Below are 20,039 nucleotides of genomic sequence, written 5' to 3'. Positions count from 1 at the left end.
TATATTAAATGATGAATCACGATCATTTATCCATAATCATGGTTAAATTAATGATCGTGATTTATAAAATTGGCAAAAATTTGTGTGAGATGGTCTCACGGGTCGTAATTGTGAGAGGGATCTCTTATTTGGGTCACCCATAAAAAATTATTACTTTTTATGCTAAGAAATTACTTTTTAGTGTGAATATGGGTAGGGTTGACTCGTCTCACAGATTATGATCAGTAAAACGGTCTCATATGAGACTCACTCTATAAAATTAGCACAACTGTCATGTGTTGGGTAAATAAAAACACTATACATACAATAACATGAACAAAACACGAGTCTTGCTGATTTATTTGCGAAGCTGGAAATTATCATAATTAGTATTATATTCATCATGTATATGAGAAGTGATCAAATACGATTTGGACTATTTTTTTACTAAATTAAAATCGTCTTACATTTTTTGTAAGTTGAGGTTTTTTAATCAGACTTAATGCACGGTTTTGGTTTTTAATTGAAACTTAAATTAATTTAATTTAATATTTATAAATATAAAAATTTGAATTGTGAATTTTTTGTTGTGACATTTTATTATGGGAGTTATTATTAGTAGTTAATATTTCATGAATGCATTATTTCTTATTAATTAATTGTCATTTGCTTGACATATTGCTATCAATTTTCAGTGATTCAATGTCAAATTTTTCATGGTTGGACCGATTGGGTTTCGTTGTTTAGCATTATTCCTCCTTCGCTAGGCGCCTCTTTTGAGCTCCCTTGTTATCTGAGAAATTTTCTCACAATTTTAACGTTTTTGTTCGATTGAGTTTTCTTTGTCCTTTTTTTTACTTATGTTTTGTTAATTAAGATCAAACATTCAAATATATAGTATCATAAAGGTCCTTTGGATCCTAATACTAAAAGATCTATCAATGATTTCATTGATTAGTGTTTGACGTTAATTGTTAAGTTCATGCTGGAACTGAGTATTTTCTACTGATTTTATGGTTAGATGGTACCAAATTTCCATTTGGAGCTCACAAATACTATAGATATGGAAGTTTAACGTTATTAATGTGTTACTTGTATCTTGTTGTCTTTCGGTAATTTGGCTTTCAGCATAAGCATGCAATGATAGTATCGGTTTGATATTTTAAAGCGCTATTTGATTCGTCAGTTTGATATTTTAAAGCGCTATTTGATTCGTGGGAGAAGATGACGAATGATACATAATATGATGATAAATTAAATATATATTAATAACATAATAATTCATAAATTAAATAATTTGTCAAATTTGAGCTAAATTGTATGGAATATATATATATATATATATATATATATATATATATATATATATATATATATATATATATATATATATATATATATATCATCTTCCATACAAAATGGTGCCTAATAAATGCATATATGTGTGTGTGACAAAGGTTTATGTCCATAAAATGTACCTTGCATTCTTCGATTAGCAACAAACAAATGCATGTTAGCTTTTAATGTAGTGATTGTTAGAGTAAGTGTCCAGTGAGTCAACTTGTGGTTTGTAAATTATTGACTCTGATGTAAAAATCAATAATATTTAACGGTTTATTTAACAGTGACATTTACTTTATCTGTGTATCTATGCAAACTGCATAGATAAAGCTAATGAATATACAATAGGTATCATGACGTATGTCTCGTAATGTAAGATCATGAAAGTCATTAAGAAGTATACTGTATATTCTAAATAGGTTTCCAGTCAAACCAGCCGCCTAAAATAAGGATAGAAGTCGTTTGAGCTTGAGATTATCATATGTGATGTAAACGTCATGTTTCATTGGTAAGAGCATAGCGTTGTATGTTCATACAAATGAGTGATCATTTGATGATGCACTGAACTGATCAACCCTACATCGAACTTTCCAAATGATTATCACTTATCAAGTGTAAAAACATGTATTTATGATTGTACACCATTAGTCTTTTGATCTGGGACAACATAGAGTCTATGCATATTAGCACCTCACTTTGACTCGTTTACCAACTCTATTGTGGGTCATCAGATGGCTAGGTTGAGTATAATTTTGAGATTTACTGTTTGTCTATGGATGCAGATATCCTATATGATCTAATTAGTTAACAGTGAAAGGAGTTTCTGGTCAGAGCAATACATGTGCTTTTATGGAAAGATGTTTTCTCAGGTGCACATATCATGTCACTGTCATTAATCAAATATACATTATATCGTTATTGAATTCATTTGCAGCTATCGTTATACCAATTATTGCTGATTCGATCAGAATATATAAGATGAAGGGGCCGTATTGTGCAATAATCATAACGTAAGGTTCTTTCACGCATTATCGGTGATACCTAAGAGATCATGAGACAGTATTACTAGACACTCTTACCATGATCCGATGGTGCAGTCAGACACAAGTTCTGACTTTCTTGATAAATGGTTGATGAAAACAATGAGGCTAATAAGGATTAGCCCGAATAAGAATAAATTTTATTCAAAAATCACAATGAAGTTGAGAACCCACGACTAATTGTATCCTTGAACCATCAAGAGTCAAACATTTATTCGATTTTGTGTTCCTGAGATAATCAAGTTCAAGGAGTTGGACAGTTTGATGAAAATCAAATAGATTGCTGATAAATAAATTTATAAATATATTCCATGTATTGAAAGTTAATTAAGTGATGAGAGTAGGACTATCTATTTTGGTAAAGTATTTCACAAAACTAAGAGCTGCAAAAAAATATATCGGAGGAAATTTTGATCTTCGTTGATACCCCCATTAGGATCCGGGTAGGAGCGTCCAGGTAAGTCTACCCGACCGGTTGAAGTTTTCAGTTATTAGCACGGGTCCTCGTAAAGTGGACCGGGTCCTTCTCATCTTTCCTGGTAAGTTTCCCGGTTGCATAACCACTTGGGCAATCTCGAGAATAGCACCATCTCGATAAGTGCACCACACTCGAGTGCAATCATTACAGGCCATCCCATCTGTCAGAACAATTTGGGCTTGGAGTGTCCGAGAAGTCATCAGAAGCTAGTATGGTAAACCGACTTAATAGGTGACGCAGGAATCAAGGTAACTACCCATTCCTCACCTATAAATAGCAGGTATTAATATCATTAAATGATCCTGAAAAACCTTTGAACTTTAAGCATTCTACGTATTTCTCCTCAAATATTGTTCGAAGTTCATCATCAAAAAAAAAAAACTTCTGACTTTATCATCGGAGTGGCTACGTCGGAAACCCCTCCGGCGCCCATTCACGAGTTCTTTCCATTGTTTGCAGGTGTCATTCAAGCCATTGTCTTCATTCAAAATTCCCAAAACATTATAAATTGTTGATTTGATCCGATTGGAGCTCCTTACCCCGCTCGCCCCTTTCCAGCGGATCTCATCATTGGCGCCGTCTGTGGGAAATATATTGAGTTCGAGGCGTTGATATGGCTCGTACCAGGAGAACAAACCAAGATAACTCCCGGGCCCAGGGGGACGGGGGACAATCTTCAAGACAAGTAAATGTTAATAATACCGACCAGAATCTTGTAACCATGACGCGAGAGGAATTAAAAAAAATGATGGCTGATGCAATGGTTCATGCTATGGCCCGGAAAGAAGTTTCCCGACGTGACCCGCCACCAGAGCAAGAACAGGAGCAGGAGCAGGAACAAGAGCAGGAGCAGGGGCGGAAGGAGGAGGAGGAAGGGAGTGAAGAGAGTGTAGATTATAGTGCCGGGTCAAGGGCTCCGACTACAGCAGAGGAGTTGAAAGATTTAAAGCAAAAAATGAAGGTCCTAGAGGGACAGATGGAGGGTCGCAGCTCTGCCCGGGTCGCGGCAAAGGGATGTCCATTTGCTGATATCATTGTTCAGGAACCTCTTCCTGGGAACTTCAAGTCTGCCAAAATAAAAGATTATGATGGCAACGCGGACCCGGAAGAGCATCTAGCCAGGTTCGAGAATATGGCCATGTTACACTGCTACACGGATAGAATCAAATGCAAGGTGTTCTTGACAACTCTGGTGGATTCTGCTCAGAGATGGTTTGAGGGTTTGACCCCTCAAAGCGTGCAGTCGTTCCGAGATTTCCAGAAGGTATTCTTACACCCTTTTAGTAGTAGTAAGAAGTACAAAAAGACCGCCTTCAGTCTTTTTGAGGTAAAGCAGAGCCCTGAGGAGAATTTGCGGGCTTACATCAGAAGATTCAATAGAGTGGCTCTAGACGTCCCGTCTTGTGCCACCGAAACCAAGACTACTGCCTTCACTCAGGGTTTGAGAGATGGTGAATTCTTCAAATCACTAACCAAAAAGGTGCCCGGGGATTTTGAGGACCTGTTGTCCCGGGCAGAGAAGTACATAAATATGGAGGAAGCCCAGAAACAAAAGAGAGAAGCGGTGAGGAAAGAAAGAGGAGACCGGGTATCTAAACCCGAGGAGAGGGGACAAAAGAGGGGCAATTCAGGGCATTTCTCTCATCATGTGCCTCTGAAGATCGCCCGAGAGAGGGAGGTGCAAGAATGTAGTAGGGATTTGGCCCCGGATCATCAACTGACTCGGCTAGAGAAAAAGGGATTTTGTGCTCTTCACAAATTGGGATACCATAATACTGAGGATTGCAAAGTTCTGAAGGGAAATTATGGTGCGCCTTCTCTCCCAAAGCCTATTATCCATACACCAATGTCTAGGGTGCCGCCATGGACGTCCCGGCAGCCCGGATCTAGTTCTCGGGGAGGGGGTGTGAGAAACAATCCTAGAATCGAAGCTGGAAGAAGAAGGGGGCCTGAACCCGAGCAAAGAAAGAAGTCACCCCCGGTTGTAGGAACGATTAAGATGATATCTGGAGGCTCTACTGATGGAGACTCCAATCGGGCGAGGAAGTCAAGGAGTAGGAGAGAATGTTTGGAGGTAGAAGGATTGAGGAAGAGTGAGGCAATCATCAGTTTCGGCCCGGAGGACCTGAGAGGGGTGAATCTACCCCATAACGATGCCTTGGTGATTCAAGCCCGAGTGGCGAATTATGACATTCTGCGGGTTTTCGTGGATTCAGGCAGTTCTGTGAATGTAATTTTCAAGGATGCTTTTGAGCAGATGGATTTACAGGGCTATCACCTGGAAACAATGGAAACTGCTCTTTTCGGCTTCGCCGGGCACGTGGTTTATCCAGAAGGGGAGATTGTTTTACCTTTAACCCTGGGCTCTCACGATCTCAAGAAGACAGTGATGACTTCTTTTACTCTGGTGGACTCCCCATCATCGTATAACATCATCCTTGGGAGGCCGGCCATGAATGAGTTAAGGGCTGTAGCGTCTACCTACCACTAGAAAATAAAATTTCCTGTGGGAGCAAGGGTAGGAGAAGTCCAGGGAGATCAACCCTCTTCTCGAAAGTGTTATGTGGAAGCGGTCCGGACGGATAAAAACAGATCTAAGAAGGAGGGGAAGAGGGCTAAGATAGGTGAGACAGGAGGAAGGATAGTGGAGAAAGGGGAGATACACTTTGTGGCCGAGGAAGAGCAGGAGGCGGTGGAGATTGGGCCAGGACAGCAAATCCGGGTGGCTCGGGATCTCAGCATGACCACCCGGGTGAGTTTAATTAAATGTTTAAAAACTAACATTCATGTGTTTGCCTGGTCCCAGCAGAAGCTTACGGGGATTTCTCCCTTTATATCGGAGCATCATTTAAACATCCTCCCGGGGTCTCACCCCGTAAAGCAGAAAAAGAGGCACTTTGGTCCTGAAAAGGACAAAGTCATATCAGAGCAAGTAAAGGAGCTCCTGAAGGCGGGGCATATTCGGGAAATTCAATTCCCTACCTGGCTTTCCAACGTGGTTTTAGTACCTAAATCCACTGGCAAATGGCGCATGTGCGTAGACTTCCGCGATCTAAACAAAGCATGCCCCAAATATCATTATCCGCTGCCCCGGATTGACCAGCTGGTAGATTCCACCTCGGGTTATGAGCTGCTGAGCTTTATGGATGCATACCAGGGGTATCATCAGATCCCCTTGGCCAAAAAAGATCAAGATAAAGCTAGCTTCGTCACATCGGGAGGTACATTTTGTTATATTGTAATGCCTTTCGGGTTGAAGAATGCAGGGGCTACCTATCAACGTCTTATGGACAAAGTATTCGAGAAGCAGCTGGGGCGGAACGTGGAAGTCTATGTGGATGATATCTTAAGCAAGACCCGGGAAGTCACTACTTTTATTGATGATCTACAGGAAACTTTTGCCACCCTCATGCAACATGGGATCAAGCTTAACCCGGCCAAATGCATTTTTGGCGTAAAAAGTGGCAAATTTTTGGGATTCATGGTTACAGATCGGGGAATTGAGGTAAATCCGGAGAAGGTGAAGTCTGTCTTATGTATGCCCTCTCCCCAGTCTGTAAAAGAGGTGCAAAAGTTGACGGGAAGGATTGCTTCCCTTTCTCGATTCATATCCCGTTCAGCACACAGAAGTTATCCTTTCTTTCAAGTCTTGAGAAAGGCCCAGCACTTCGGATGGAACGATAAATGCGAACAAGCCTTCCAGGATTTGAAAGCCCACCTTGCAGAACTCCCGGTATTAGTAAAACCCGAGCCCGGGGAGCGATTATTCTTGTATTTATCCTCTACAGAGCATGCTGTCAGTTCGGTGTTAATCAAAGAAGAAGGCTCTGATCAGAAGCCTGTCTATTATGTTAGCCACGCTCTAAGAGGGCCCGAGCTCCGGTATACCGAGGTAGAAAAGATTGCATTGGCTTTGATCGTGACTGCTCGGAAGCTAAGACCTTACTTCTTATCGCATCAAATAGTGGTTCTTACCAACAGCCCTCTTGGTAGAATCATGACTCATGCTGAGGTATCCGGGCGAATGATTAAGTGGACGGTGGAATTGGGGGAGTACGATATCGAGTACAAACCACGAATGGCTATCAAAGCACAAGCTTTATCAGACTTTTTATCTGAGATGGTCCAGCCCAGTAGAGAGGAAGTGTGGAGAGTCTTTGTGGATGGGGCGTCTAGCCTTGCGGGATGTGGAGTAGGAGTCGTAATGATATCCCCCCCGGGAGAAAAAATCAAATTGGCAATAAGGATTGATTCCCGAGTAACTAATAATGAGGCCGAGTATGAGGCTGTGCTAGCTGGAATACGAGCTGCTCGGGAAGTGGGGGCTTCCCGGATAATTATATATTCCGATTCACAACTTATAACACAACAGATAAAGGGTGAGTATGAAGCTAAAGATGATAGGATGCTGAAATATCTACAGCTTATCAGAGCTCGAGCAGAAGGCTTTTCGGATTGGAGTATTGAACAAATCTCCCCGAGAAGAAAACAACGAAGCAGATATTCTAGCAAAAATGACAGCATCCCTAGGTGAAGTAAGCACCCGGGAGGTATTGCATGTCTCCCGCTTGATCCTCTCGACTGACGAGGAAGGGATACCCGAGCCCGAAAACTCCTGGATGACGTCCTTAATCAGATTTATTGAAAAAGGTGTACTACCCGAGGACAGAGGGCAAGCTCGGAAAATTAAGAGACAAGCTCCCAGGTTTGTTCTCTTAAACGCAATCTTGTATAAAAGATCATTTCAGGGGCCTCTTTTAAAATGCTTGCCTAAAAAGGAGGTAGATTATGTACTACGGGAAATTCATGAAGGATGTTGCGCGGAGCACCTCGGAGGAATGTCTCTAGCCCGAAAAACCATGCTCGTAGGATTTTGGTGGCCAACCCTGGGTCAAGACGCAGCTCGGGTGGTTCAAACCTGCGAAGGCTGTCAGCATCATGCAAATTTCAAACACAGCCCGGCTGCTCTTATGAAGCCTATTTGGGCATCCTGCCCTTTTGATCAATGGGGCATGGACATTGTAGGTCCTTTCCCGCTTGCCCGAGCTCAGAAGAAATTCTTATTAGTAGCAGTCGATTATTTTTCCAAATGGGTGGAAGCTGAACCTTTGGCCAGAATTACTGAAACGGAGGTATTGAAATTCTTGTGGAAAAATATTGTATGCCGATTTGGAGTGCCCCGGAGATTAATCTCAGATAATGGCAGACAATTCCAAGGCAAAGGAATTGTTTCTTGGTGCCAAGAAATGAAGATCACTCAATCCTTCACCTCTGTGGCTTATCCTCAGGCAAATGGTCAAACAGAAGTTGTTAATAGGATCATTGTACAGGCGTTGAAGACGAGACTTCAGGGTAAGGGGAAGGATTGGGTTGAAGAATTACCCAGTGTTCTTTGGGCCTACAGAACTACTCCGCGGGTACCGACTCAGGAAACCCCTTTCAGCCTCGTATACGGCTCGGAAGCAGTTCTCCCAGTTGAGATTGGAGAGACTTCTCCTCGGGTAGAATCTTACCCACGTGATAATAATGAAAGCAGAGCCAGGGAGTTGGATTTAGTCGAGGAAAAAAGAGACCGGGCATTTATCCGCATGGAAGCATACAGAAGTCGAGTGATGAAATCTTACAATAAGAAGGTCCGAATTCGAGATTTTCAAATTGGAGATTTAGTCATGAAAAAAGCCAATCCAGCGGGAGAAGTGGGAAAATTAGAGGCAAAATGGGAAAGGCCTTACAAAATCACTCGGAGAGTCAGCTCCGGATCTTTTTATCTAGAGGATGCACAAGGACGCCCTCTCAAAAGACCCTGGAATGTATTTAATTTAAAGCAATATTATACTTGACAGATGTAATCTATTTGCCAAAAGATGTAAATGAAAGATTTGTTTTTCTCAGAAATGTTGTATTCTCATCTCTCACATTCCGGGAAGAAACAAAAGCCCAGGGCACTACACCCTGGCTCGGGGCCACACACCTCGACCATTCCCAAGTCCCGGGACATGCTCCCCGGCCCAAGGCTCCGCACCTTGGTTCTAAAAAGCCCAGGGCACTACACCCTGGCTCGGGGCCACACACCTCGACCATTCCCAAGTCCCGGGACATGCTCCCCGGCCCAAGGCTCCGCACCTTGGTTCTAAAAAGCCCAGGGCACTACACCCTGGCTCGGGGCCACACACCTCGACCATTCCCAAGTCCCGGGACATGCTCCCCGGCCCAAGGCTCCGCACCTTGGTTCTAAAAAGCCCAGGGCACTACACCCTGGCTCGGGGCCACACACCTCGACCATTCCCAAGTCCCGGGACATGCTCCCCGGCCCAAGGCTCCGCACCTTGGTTCTAAAAAGCCCAGGGCACTACACCCTGGCTCGGGGCCACACACCTCGACCATTCCCAAGTCCCGGGACATGCTCCCCGGCCCAAGGCTCCGCACCTTGGTTCTAAAAATCCCAGGGCACTACACCCTGGCTCGGGGCCACACACCTCGACCATTCCCAAGTCCCGGGACATGCTCCCCGGCCCAAGGCTCCGCACCTTGGTTCTAAAAAGCCCAGGGCACTACACCCTGGCTCGGGGCCACACACCTCGACCATTCCCAAGTCCCGGGACATGCTCCCCGGCCCAAGGCTCCGCACCTTGGTTCTAAAAAGCCCAGGGCACTACACCCTGGCTCGGGGCCACACACCTCGACCATTCCCAAGTCCCGGGACATGCTCCCCGGCCCAAGGCTCCGCACCTTGGTTCTAAAAATCCCAGGGCACTACACCCTGGCTCGGGGCCACACACCTCGACCATTCCCAAGTCCCGGGACATGTTCCCCGGCCCAAGGCTCCGCACCTTGGTTCTAAAAAGCCCAGTGCACTACACCCTGGCTCGGGGCCACACACCTCGACCATTCCCAAGTCCCGGGACATGCTCCCCGGCCCAAGGCTCCGCACCTTGGTTCTAAAAAGCCCAGGGCACTACACCCTGGCTCGGGGCCACACACCTCGACCATTCCCAAGTCCCGGGACATGCTCCCCGGCCTAATGCTCTGCACCTTGGTTCTAAAAAGCCCAAGGATTCACACCCGGGCTCAAAACTCCGTATTTGGCAAGGTTCGCTTTCTTTACTTTCCTATCGAATATAAAATATTTGGTTCGCTAGAAATTAAGATATTGCACAAGGAAAAATAATTCTTGTGACCAGAGCCCGAGGGCAAGAATCACACGAGGAGATATGGAAACCTAAAAAAAACAATCCTAAACTAGAAATACTGCAGTAGACTCCTCCCCGGTATTCTCAGGAGCCTTTTCGGTCTCCTTATCGGCATCGTCATCATCTTTGGGAAGAGAGTCAATGGCTCGATCTATGTCAGGAAAGCCCTCCTTGTTTGCCGGAATCAAGTCCTCCTCCTCAAATTGCTCCCGGCATTTCGCAAAGCCAACTTTGAAGTAGTTGTACGATCTATCTTCAACCGCCGCTTGGAAATCCGAGGATTGGAGGAAGACAGTCTTCCATTCCTCATGAGTGAGTTGGAAAAGCTTGAGTTTATCTTCAGCAGCCACAACCCGGTGTTGTTGAAGAGTGGTTTCTTCTTCAAGGAATCGAGCTCGGGATTCCAAAAAAGCAATTTGTCTTTGAGAGGCTTCTTCTCGAGCAAAACTCTCATCCCGAGCACGCTGAGTTGAAGCCAATTGTTGATTGGCTCTTTCCAAAGAGGCCAGGAGCCCGGCAACTTTCTCCTCGTGCAGCTTCTCGGCCCGGGCGATCTCCCCTCGGAGCTGGTCATGAACTTCTTGAGACGCCCGAGCCTGCCTGTTCGTCCTGGTGGCCACTGCCGCCACTTCTTCAAAGGCCGAGACCATCATATGAGCCGCCTGGACAAAGACAAAAATCAGGAGAAATGGGTCGATATCAGTATTAAGCCGTAAGGTGAAGAGCTTACCGAGAGAAGCCGGTTTGATCCTTCCAAAAATCTGTTAGGGGCAGGGATGCTCTTCAAGAATATTGCTTCAGTAGGACTGAGCATCTGCTTGAAGCGTTTAGCACCACTGACCGTAGCTCCCTCGAAAAAAATATTGTTGGAAGGGAGCTCGGAGGATGAATCCCCAGTAGTTTGGGGGGGAGGACGAGGTTGGGCAGGTGGAGAGGTACAGGGGTCACCCTCAGAAGGGCCTTCCAGAACCACCAGCTCGGGCTCTGCCACCGCTTTTCTTTTCCTCTGGCTTAGAGGAATACGATCTTCAGTTTCTTCTGAAGTCTCAGCCATCCCCCGAGGGGTGTCCTCCTGAGGAAGATCTTCCCGGGCAATTTCAACTCCCTGAGACACATTCTCGGCCGCTCGTTTCTTTTCCACTTCAACAGCTGCGCGACGAGCTGCAAGTTCCTTCTCTTGGGCATTTTTCTCAGCCGCCCTTCTTTTAGCAAAAGCAGCCTGCATCTCGGAATTATCTGCATGGAGAAGAAATAGTGATAAAAAAAAAAAAAAATCAAGGAGGAAGAGCAACAGGGTAAAAGGTTGAATTACCGAGTTGAGAGCCCGAGCCCGCCACCTCATCAATAATGTGGTCTTCGAGATCCTCAGGCTGGGGACTCAACCCGTAGGTAGTCAAATTTTCATCCGAGATAAGGGTGGAGGATGAATATTTACATCCCTCTACCAAATCTTGACTGATAAGGAAGGGTTCTTCGAATTTGTAAGTGCCGGGGAGGGAAGGTTGTGTAGGCAGAGAGGGGAGAAAGCCGGTCAAGCAGGGAAGATCCTCCGGGAGTTGAATAAAGAAGTATCTTCCTTTCCACCCTTTTTGAGAAGAAGGTATATCATCAAGGAAGCGAGTATTGTGCCGGGCAGTCAGGGAAAAGGCATTATCCCCGAGCCGACAAGAGAAATAATAATGAAGGATGAGAGGAGTAATGAGAAAATCGTTCATACGGAAAAGAACGAAGGTGGCAGCCATTATTCTAAAGGAATTAGGGTGAAATTGGTTAATTGGTACACCAAAAAATTTGGCGACTGCGATAAAGAAAGGATGAACAGGAAATCGTAGACCATTCTTAATTTGGTCTCGGAAAAAAGTGGTATACCCGGGAGGGGGGTTGTTGACTCTATCAGAAGGCCCGGGTATCAAAATAGATAGAGCGGAGGGAATGTGACCCAAAGTCCTAAGTTCCCCATCCGCCCCTGAGCGCAGGGTGCTGCTCAAAGAGGAGAACCAGGGAACTCCCGGGGCCTCGGCAGGAGGAGGGCCCGCGACCCGAGCTTTACCCTTACCCTTCTTTTGGGCAAGAGCTCGGGAGTGGCTTGGAAGGGAGGGTTTAGAAGAAGAGGGTCTGGTTGAAAGGACTGTTAGTTTCTTAGCGGGTTGGGTAATAAAGCGACGGGGTGAAGGAGATGGAGAAGCAACGGAGCGAAGTGCAGCAGATTCGACACTAGGCGAACCTCGCGCATTGGCCCCAGAAGTAGAAGAAGTAGAGTTAGACATTTTATGAAGAAAGACTTACAAACTTTGAAGACAGGTGGTCGGGGAAACTGGCAGTATTAGAGGCGCACCGGAGACGAGAGAAACTTCGTAGAAAAGCTTTGAGAGGATTTTTTGCAAGGGCTTCGCCGGAGTTTCGAATTTGAAAATGATTCTCCAGGAAGAGGCGGTTAGAATTTATACGAGAGAAAATTGGTCTGCATCGTTGATTAAAAGTAGATCGAAGGGGTGAAATAAACCTCGAAATCCGCGAGGATAGGTGAAGGGACACACGCCATGATTATTGTCAGATTTATGGACTCCTCGAAGTACGAAATGTTTGTGATCTTCGAGTAAAGGGGCGCGTGGCACCATGACACCCCTTGGGATTATCCCAAGACGCGGGTGTTTATTTCTTATCCCGGGAGGGTTTGAGGCCCCGGGTGTTTATTTCTTATCCCGGGAGGGTTTGAGGCCCCGGGTGTTTATTTCTTAGTCCGAGAGGGTTTTAGGCCCCGGATAGTTATTTCCCCGCCCGGGAGGGTTTTGAGGCCCCGGGTGTTCGTTATTTTTTAGTTCGGGAAGTTTTAGATTTTCGGGCGTGAATTTTGTAACGCAAAAAGAAGCTAAATCGAACCACCTCGGTTTGACAGATAAGTTCTTGTAATAGAAGAAAAGACAAATATGAACTAGAAATATTATATTTAAAGGTACATATTACATCTGGGCCATTTTCGAGGCCACATCGTTCTTCCATTCATTCATCCAGTCGGTCATTTCCTGGATAACGAGAGGAGTGAATGGCTCAGAAGCTAGTAGTTTGTTCAGCTGGTGCCATTCTTTCCAGAGCATTGCACGCAGTAGCACCTGATCGGTGGCTAAGTCTACAACTCGAGCTACTCCCAGCTCTCGCCTGTATTTTCTTGCTACTGCCCTTTGTGCGCGATTAAGGGCTAGGCCATTTTGGTGTGTAATGTTAATGTCATGTATCTTGTACCAGGTGGACATGACCTTCACTTCGATATATTCTTTGATTGTCCTTTTCAGAGTCTTCACATAAGGACGCAGTGCCACAGGTATTTGGCTATACTCACCAAGGGAGGAGACCGCACTACTACAATCGCTGGAGCTAGACATATTGAATGGGTGATTCCCCTATAAAGTTACTATCTTATTTATAGATGCGTGATGCAGAGGATAAAAGAAGTTAAAGGGTCACGACCAGTTGAAGTGTTTCCAGCATTAAATACCCATTATTGAATTCACACACGTGGATGATTAGGGTATGCCTCGTAAATTGTTCCGGGTAGTCAAAAAGGTGGTTTCAATTATCGAGGTCACGGCATCATCATAACCTAGGAGGTGTGGGTATATCCTCCCCATGTGAGCGTTTCCATGTGGAAAGCTATTTTACTATGGCATTTTGTTTTATTACCCGGGTATCCCGAGCCCGGTATTTTATCACCTAAGACCTCGAGGCTGGAATACCCTATCTTGTATCTGGAGGGTTTTTAGATTTCGTTTTTAAGAATTGATTATTAGTTGAGAAAATAATAATAATAGTATTAAAGTGCAAGCAAGGGGAATAAAATAGGACAAGATTTTATTCATTCGGGAAGGGTCTACCCGCTACATTACAAAACTCCTTTTCAACCGATTTCATCCATGCAGCGAGCAGGGTCTTCACCGAGCTACCGGTAAACGCCTTGGCAAAGCCATCCGAGGGGAGAAGCTTATGCAGGATCCTCCTCTCCTTGTAAAGCATAAGTTGAAGGATGTAGCGGTCTTCAAAGAGATATTCCTCATCAGGAATCTGCAAGCGTTCCCGATATTTGGCCAGTTTAGCCACCAGTTGAGGAGTGATAGCCTCCTCCCACTCATGTATAAGCTCGAGCCCTTGTAGTTCCCTCCAGTAATGAAGGATTTGATGGAAGACCTTATCTTCCAGTTCAGACTTGCTCTTTGCAAAAGCGGTTTGCATAAACTCTTCCGCCATATCAGGAGCTTTGGAACTGCTGGGACCTGCCATTGTATGCTTTGAAAATAGAATTACTGGATGGGCTAAAAAAGGAAGCAAGCAACCCATTATATAAACGAACGGTAATCAATCTCTACCGTGGATTTGAATCCAATCGAACGATCAGAAAAGTCTGGGAAAATGGGCCAACAGATGAAAAGACATGTATGGATATCGAGGGAGCAGGCTCATCATTACCTCAGCATATGAAGAGATTTTTCGGCGGTATCCTTACTCATGCATGAGTAATGATGTGTTTGATTGATTTCCTTGGAAATAGTAATTGGCAGATATTGAGGAATTCGAAGTATGGGATGTAAGGCACTTAGATGGAATTCCTTCGCTTCGTATTTATTCGCCATGACCATCCAAGAGTGAACAGGAAGGATTGAATCGGGACAGCGAGTCAAGCTCTAGCCCGACTATTTTAGGGATGGGTGGTGATACCCCCATTAGGATCCGGGTAGGAGCGTCCAGGTAAGTCTATCCGACCGGTTGAAGTTTTCAGTTATTAGCCCGGGTCCTCGTAAAGTGGACCGGGTCCTTCTCATCTTTCTTGATAAGTTTCCCGGTTGCATAACCACTTGGGCAATCTCGAGAATAGCACCATCTCGATAAGTGCACCACACTCGAGTGCAATCATTACAGGCCATCCCATCTGTCAGAACAATTTGGGCTTGGAGTGTCCGAGAAGTCATCAGAAGCTAGTATGGTAAACCGACTTAATAGGTGATGCAGGAATCAAGGTAACTACCCATTCCTCACCTATAAATAGCAGGTATTAATATCATTAAATGATCCTGAAAAACCTTTGAACTTTAAGCATTCTACGTATTTCTCCTCAAATATTGTTCGAAGTTCATCATCAAAAAAAAAAAACTTCTGACTTTATCATCGGAGTGGCTACGTCGGAAACCCCTCCGGCGCCCATTCACGAGTTCTTTCCATTGTTTGCAGGTGTCATTCAAGCCATTGTCTTCATTCAAAATTCCCAAAACATTATAAATTGTTGATTTGATCCGATTGGAGCTCCTTACCCGGCTCGCCCCTTTCCAGCGGATCTCATCATTCGTAATTTTCAACTTTCATTATATGAACAAAGTTTGTAATATCGACTTTGTTTGATCGTCGATAAATGTTATAATGAAGGTACAATTATTTATTTAATAAATTTAGAATCTACTAATTAAATAATAATATTGATAGTGATGATTACTGTATGTGCAAAATTCCCATGGAATATGATAGATGAGTGTATAATTAATTAATTAACTATTATTTAATTAAAAAATTAAATAAGAGTTATTTAATTTTATATACGCTAATAAATATGTGTGTATACAAGTGTGTGTATATATAAAATGTATTATCAATAGTTGATTTGATATGATATTTTTAATAAAAAATATTACACGATAATTTTAAATAATGAAAATAAAGAATCTTAATTCAAGTGAGATGCCTGATATGAACAAGAATTAAAATATATAAATATTTAATTAAGAGTTATATGAAATAAGACAACTTTTGCTCACTTCATTTTCTCTTCCCTCAAAGTAATTTTCAGCCACTTCAAGCTTTTCACAAGAAGATTTTCGACAACCTTCCACCACAGCACCGCCGCCAGATTTTTTAAATTTTGGCAATCTAGTCTCGACACAAAATCGTTTAGATCTTTAGTGCGATCTAAACCATGAGTGCACTATCGGTTCGTAGACTTGATTAAACGATCAAAAGAGAAAAATCTGTTTGTAGATAATTACAAAAAGATCCAAAATAGTTTAGCATCCAGTGTTTAGAACACAAAATAAATATTCTAAACATTTTATGAATGTTTTGATTTCATACAACGCTCAAATAACGTTTTGAACGTCAAAATAATTTTTTTCAACTAATGTTGTATTTGGGGTGCGAAAAACGACGTTTCAGAAATGATTAATTTGGATATCTAAGTTTAGTTTCACGTAGTCTTCTGTGAATTATCTCATAATAATTGTTCTTTAAAAAATTGTTTACATATGCCAAATGGACTCGATGAACCTTCTAGAAAGCTGGCGGGCTGGACTCGATGAGGTCGCGACACGCGCCTCACGCGGTCAACCAAAAAATAATGTTCCAAAAAATACCGCTACCGGTTTCTATTTTTCAAATTTAAAGGAAAAATAAACAATAAATAAATAAAGTTGAATTTCCTATAAATCGCCACCTACCAGTACAGCCTATTCATTCCATCGATTTGGGGGAATTTGAGCTACAATCTTCAATCTACTCTGCGATCTATCTACTCTCTGTTGCAGAAAGGGGCGTTCTGAGGTAAAATTTCTTAAGAGTGAAGAAGTGTAATTCACTTGTTTATCGTTCACTTTTCTCGATTAGATTTCCACTATCGTTTCTGATAAATCTGCTTCTGTTGTTTTTGTTCTTGTATCGCGATTTGCTTCTTTTTTTCCCCTTTACTTTTAGTTTATGTTTTAGGTTTGATGGATTATGTTTCCGGTCCTGGTTGTCTTAGTTTGACTCTCGGATTCACACGATCTTGATCTCCAAGCTCGTTGATCTGTTGTGTCTGATTGTGTTATTTATGATTTGTGTTGTTTGACATTTCATTTGGGTAGGATCAGTTTTGGGGGATAGTTTTCTGAGCAAGAGTTTCTCATTTCCTGTTATTTTGACGTAATTAGTTTTTGTATGGTTTTTGGTTGATTAACCTTAGTTTGAGCTCATTATCAGCTTTATTATTATTGATCTGATGGTACGTTTGATTCGCTTAGTCGTGTTAATCGGGTTTGGCTTGTTTGAATTAAGATTAGGTGTTGCCCATGTTATTTTGAGAATTGTATTTCTCTTGAAAAGAGAATCGAGTTTTATGGTAGAATTCAATTAAGGATCACGGCCTGAAGGATGCACTTAACTTTCTGGAAATGTTGTTTTGTGGGAAATATGGTTTGTTATTGTAATACCCTGAAGGTTTGAGCTACTTGCAAATTATAGCAGATAACGAACTCAAGATTTCATGTGCAGTGTGGATGGCGATAAAATGATTGTAATTTTGCTTCTTTTTAGAAGTTGATCACTATTTTCGTCCTCATTTTAATGTAAAAATTTCAGCTGGCATGGTTTTCATTTGACAGTGGTGACACTATCAAAGTCTTCCTGTGAAGTTTTTATGCAATAACCGAGTTTGAGAAATCATGTTCTTATGGATCCTTGAAAGTTCACTTGTCGCATAGTCTCTGTTGGTTTTCCACATATGACAATTTAGGAAAACTTATTTTGATTGTTTCAGATCACATACAACCATGGTGAAGGCAGTTGTAGTTCTCAACAGCAGCGAGGGTGTTAATGGCACCGTCCATTTTTTGCAGGAAGGAGATGGTAGCTTTCATTTTTTGCAAATAACGGTCTGTTCCATTATGTATTTATCTTCAATAGTAGGAAACTTATAGTGTTTGTGTCTCGTACTTTAGGTCCTACTACTGTGACTGGACGCCTTTCTGGCCTTAAACCTGGACATCACGGCTTTCACGTGCACGCCCTTGGTGACACCACCAATGGCTGTATGTCAACTGGTAATTACTCTTGCAGTCTTCATAGTTACTGTATTTATATGATACGAATTTGTTGGCTTCACTCTATATTATTCTTGTTTTACATATTCCTTTTGTTGGAATAGTCATATTTTGTTAATTTAAATTGTAGGACCTCATTTCAATCCAGCTGGCAAAGAGCATGGTGCTCCTGGGGATGAAGTTCGTCATGCTGGTGACCTTGGGAATGTTACAGTTGGAGAAGATGGTGAGTACCTTCACATTCATGATAAATAATTCAATGTTTGCTCATTCATTGTCTTAAAGTATTGTGGTGTGTAATTACTCATAAAGGGAAGATCAGTTGAGATTTTACTAGGAAAAAGGGAAAAATTGTTTTTTGCTTTTCCCCTTTAGATTTTTTTTTTCATATTTTCTCCCTGCCATAGTATTTTTATCAATTTGGAAAATTTATTGTGACGGACTGACGGTGTGATATCTGAACATCTTACTTATCATGGTATTCTTGCTTGCATTCAGGACTCTGATAGTCTGATTGTATGCTAATCCTCCTTTTTCTTTCTAAAACGTTTCAGGAACTGCTGCTTTCACCATTGTCGACAAGCAGGTGTGTTTTATTTGCTACCAGTTTACACGAATAATTTAATTTATTTTTCTGCATTAAATGTCTCAAGGTCATTTTTTTTTCATGTTTCAGATTCCACTATCAGGACCACATTCCATAATTGGAAGAGCTGTGGTTGTCCATGCTGATCCTGATGATCTTGGAAAAGGTGGTGTTTTGATTTCACTAATTTTAAAAAGTGAGAGGCAAGGAAAAGAGAAAACGGAATACGATTCTCAAGTTCTCTGTTGTTATGTTGATCAATAATGAGACAACCCACCATTTCCCTGAAAGAACTAATTCAACAATCTGTTTGAATTAGTTGAATTTTTGCAAATGTGATTTCTATTTGGAAGTCTCCATGAAACTTCAGGAATCTCATATTTTTCCCTTTGTCCTTGATTTCAATGGTTTTTGTTTATGTTCCTGACTATATGTTATTATCTCATGAATCCCCCATTGTTGAGTCAGGTGGTCACGAACTTAGCAAAAGCACTGGAAATGCTGGTGGAAGGATTGCTTGCGGTGAGAAAATTTATCCTCGCCTCCATTTCAAATATACATGATCTACCAAATTGTCAGCATAAACAGTCAGAAAAGAGGAATTTGAAATTGCTTATCATGTGATATTATGTACTTGTGCTCCTAACGAGTCTGTGGCATTAGTTCGATGTCTACGATAATGTGAGCTAAACCGAAGATGGATACCTAACGTGGTCGATCCTAATTAATTTGAAACTAAATCTTGTTTGTTGGTATATCCTTAATAACACACGCGGTTGTCTCGCAGGTATCATTGGACTTCAGGGCTGAAAGCAGCTGGTGATGCTTTATGCTTTCGTTTTAGCTTACCTATAATTGTACCCTCGAGAACCCGCGAGAATCGTCCCTTATCATTTGCTACCTACTCGGTAATTAATAAAGAGCTGTTTTCATGGACAAGTTTCAGTGTGTTATGTAAACTTTGGATCTATTATTTCAATCCTGTTTTCGAACCGAGTACTTTGTTATTTCTGATGTTCTTGTAATAGCTATGCCTAGTCTGAAATTAAACCTTTGCGTTGGTGTTCAAGTCTGCGTTTCGTTGTTCACTCTACGTATGCATACGAGTTGAGTACATTTTTGATACCCGATCTTTATTGTCGGAACCAGAGGTTTTAAAATTTAGTTGTGTATTTGCAATATTGTTTTTATTGGAGAGGATTGTAGCCGAAACACAATGAAGATGAAGCACCAACTACGCATGTGATTAACGCAAACAAGCTCGTTCCATAAGTTAATTTTATATTCGATTCGATTCAATATTTCCTTTTGAGTTTTGCATATATAAATCTGTAAAATCGAGTTAGTTACAAAAAAAGAATCCCATTAACGTTTTAATGATAATCTATAACAATATAAAGCGTCACATGATAGTGGTTAATGATATTTTTTTTGTTATTTGTCAAAGTTCTCTGTTATTTTTTCCCTTCACAATTTTTATAATTATCATTTACTATCTGACATTTTTTATAATTACTATATTGCGTTAATATTTTATAGCAGTGTGTTGGTTTATATATATATATAAATTGAATAAATCAAATGTAAGATTCTCAT

The 20,039-nt window shown here is 42.1% G+C and overlaps 2 protein-coding genes across 2 annotated transcripts in view; both read left to right on the top strand.

Moving 5' to 3' along the window:
- Positions 1 to 20,039, top strand: part of LOC140830740 (uncharacterized) — a 53,288-nt gene that overhangs the window by 6,084 nt on the left and 27,165 nt on the right. The window lies entirely within an intron of this gene.
- On the top strand, positions 16,430 to 19,512 carry LOC140830733 (superoxide dismutase [Cu-Zn] 2). Its single transcript, XM_073194191.1, has 8 exons — positions 16,430 to 16,601; positions 17,575 to 17,663; positions 17,756 to 17,857; positions 17,988 to 18,083; positions 18,412 to 18,443; positions 18,534 to 18,609; positions 18,912 to 18,965; positions 19,231 to 19,512. Exons 2-8 carry the CDS (start codon positions 17,588 to 17,590, stop codon positions 19,251 to 19,253), a joined length of 459 nt encoding a protein of 152 aa, XP_073050292.1. The 5' UTR covers positions 16,430 to 16,601; positions 17,575 to 17,587; the 3' UTR covers positions 19,254 to 19,512.

This window comes from Primulina eburnea, chromosome 4, assembly GCF_022965805.1.
Source record: "Primulina eburnea isolate SZY01 chromosome 4, ASM2296580v1, whole genome shotgun sequence".
NCBI lineage: Eukaryota > Viridiplantae > Streptophyta > Magnoliopsida > Lamiales > Gesneriaceae > Primulina > Primulina eburnea.
This window is presented reverse-complemented; position numbering and strand designations above follow the sequence as displayed.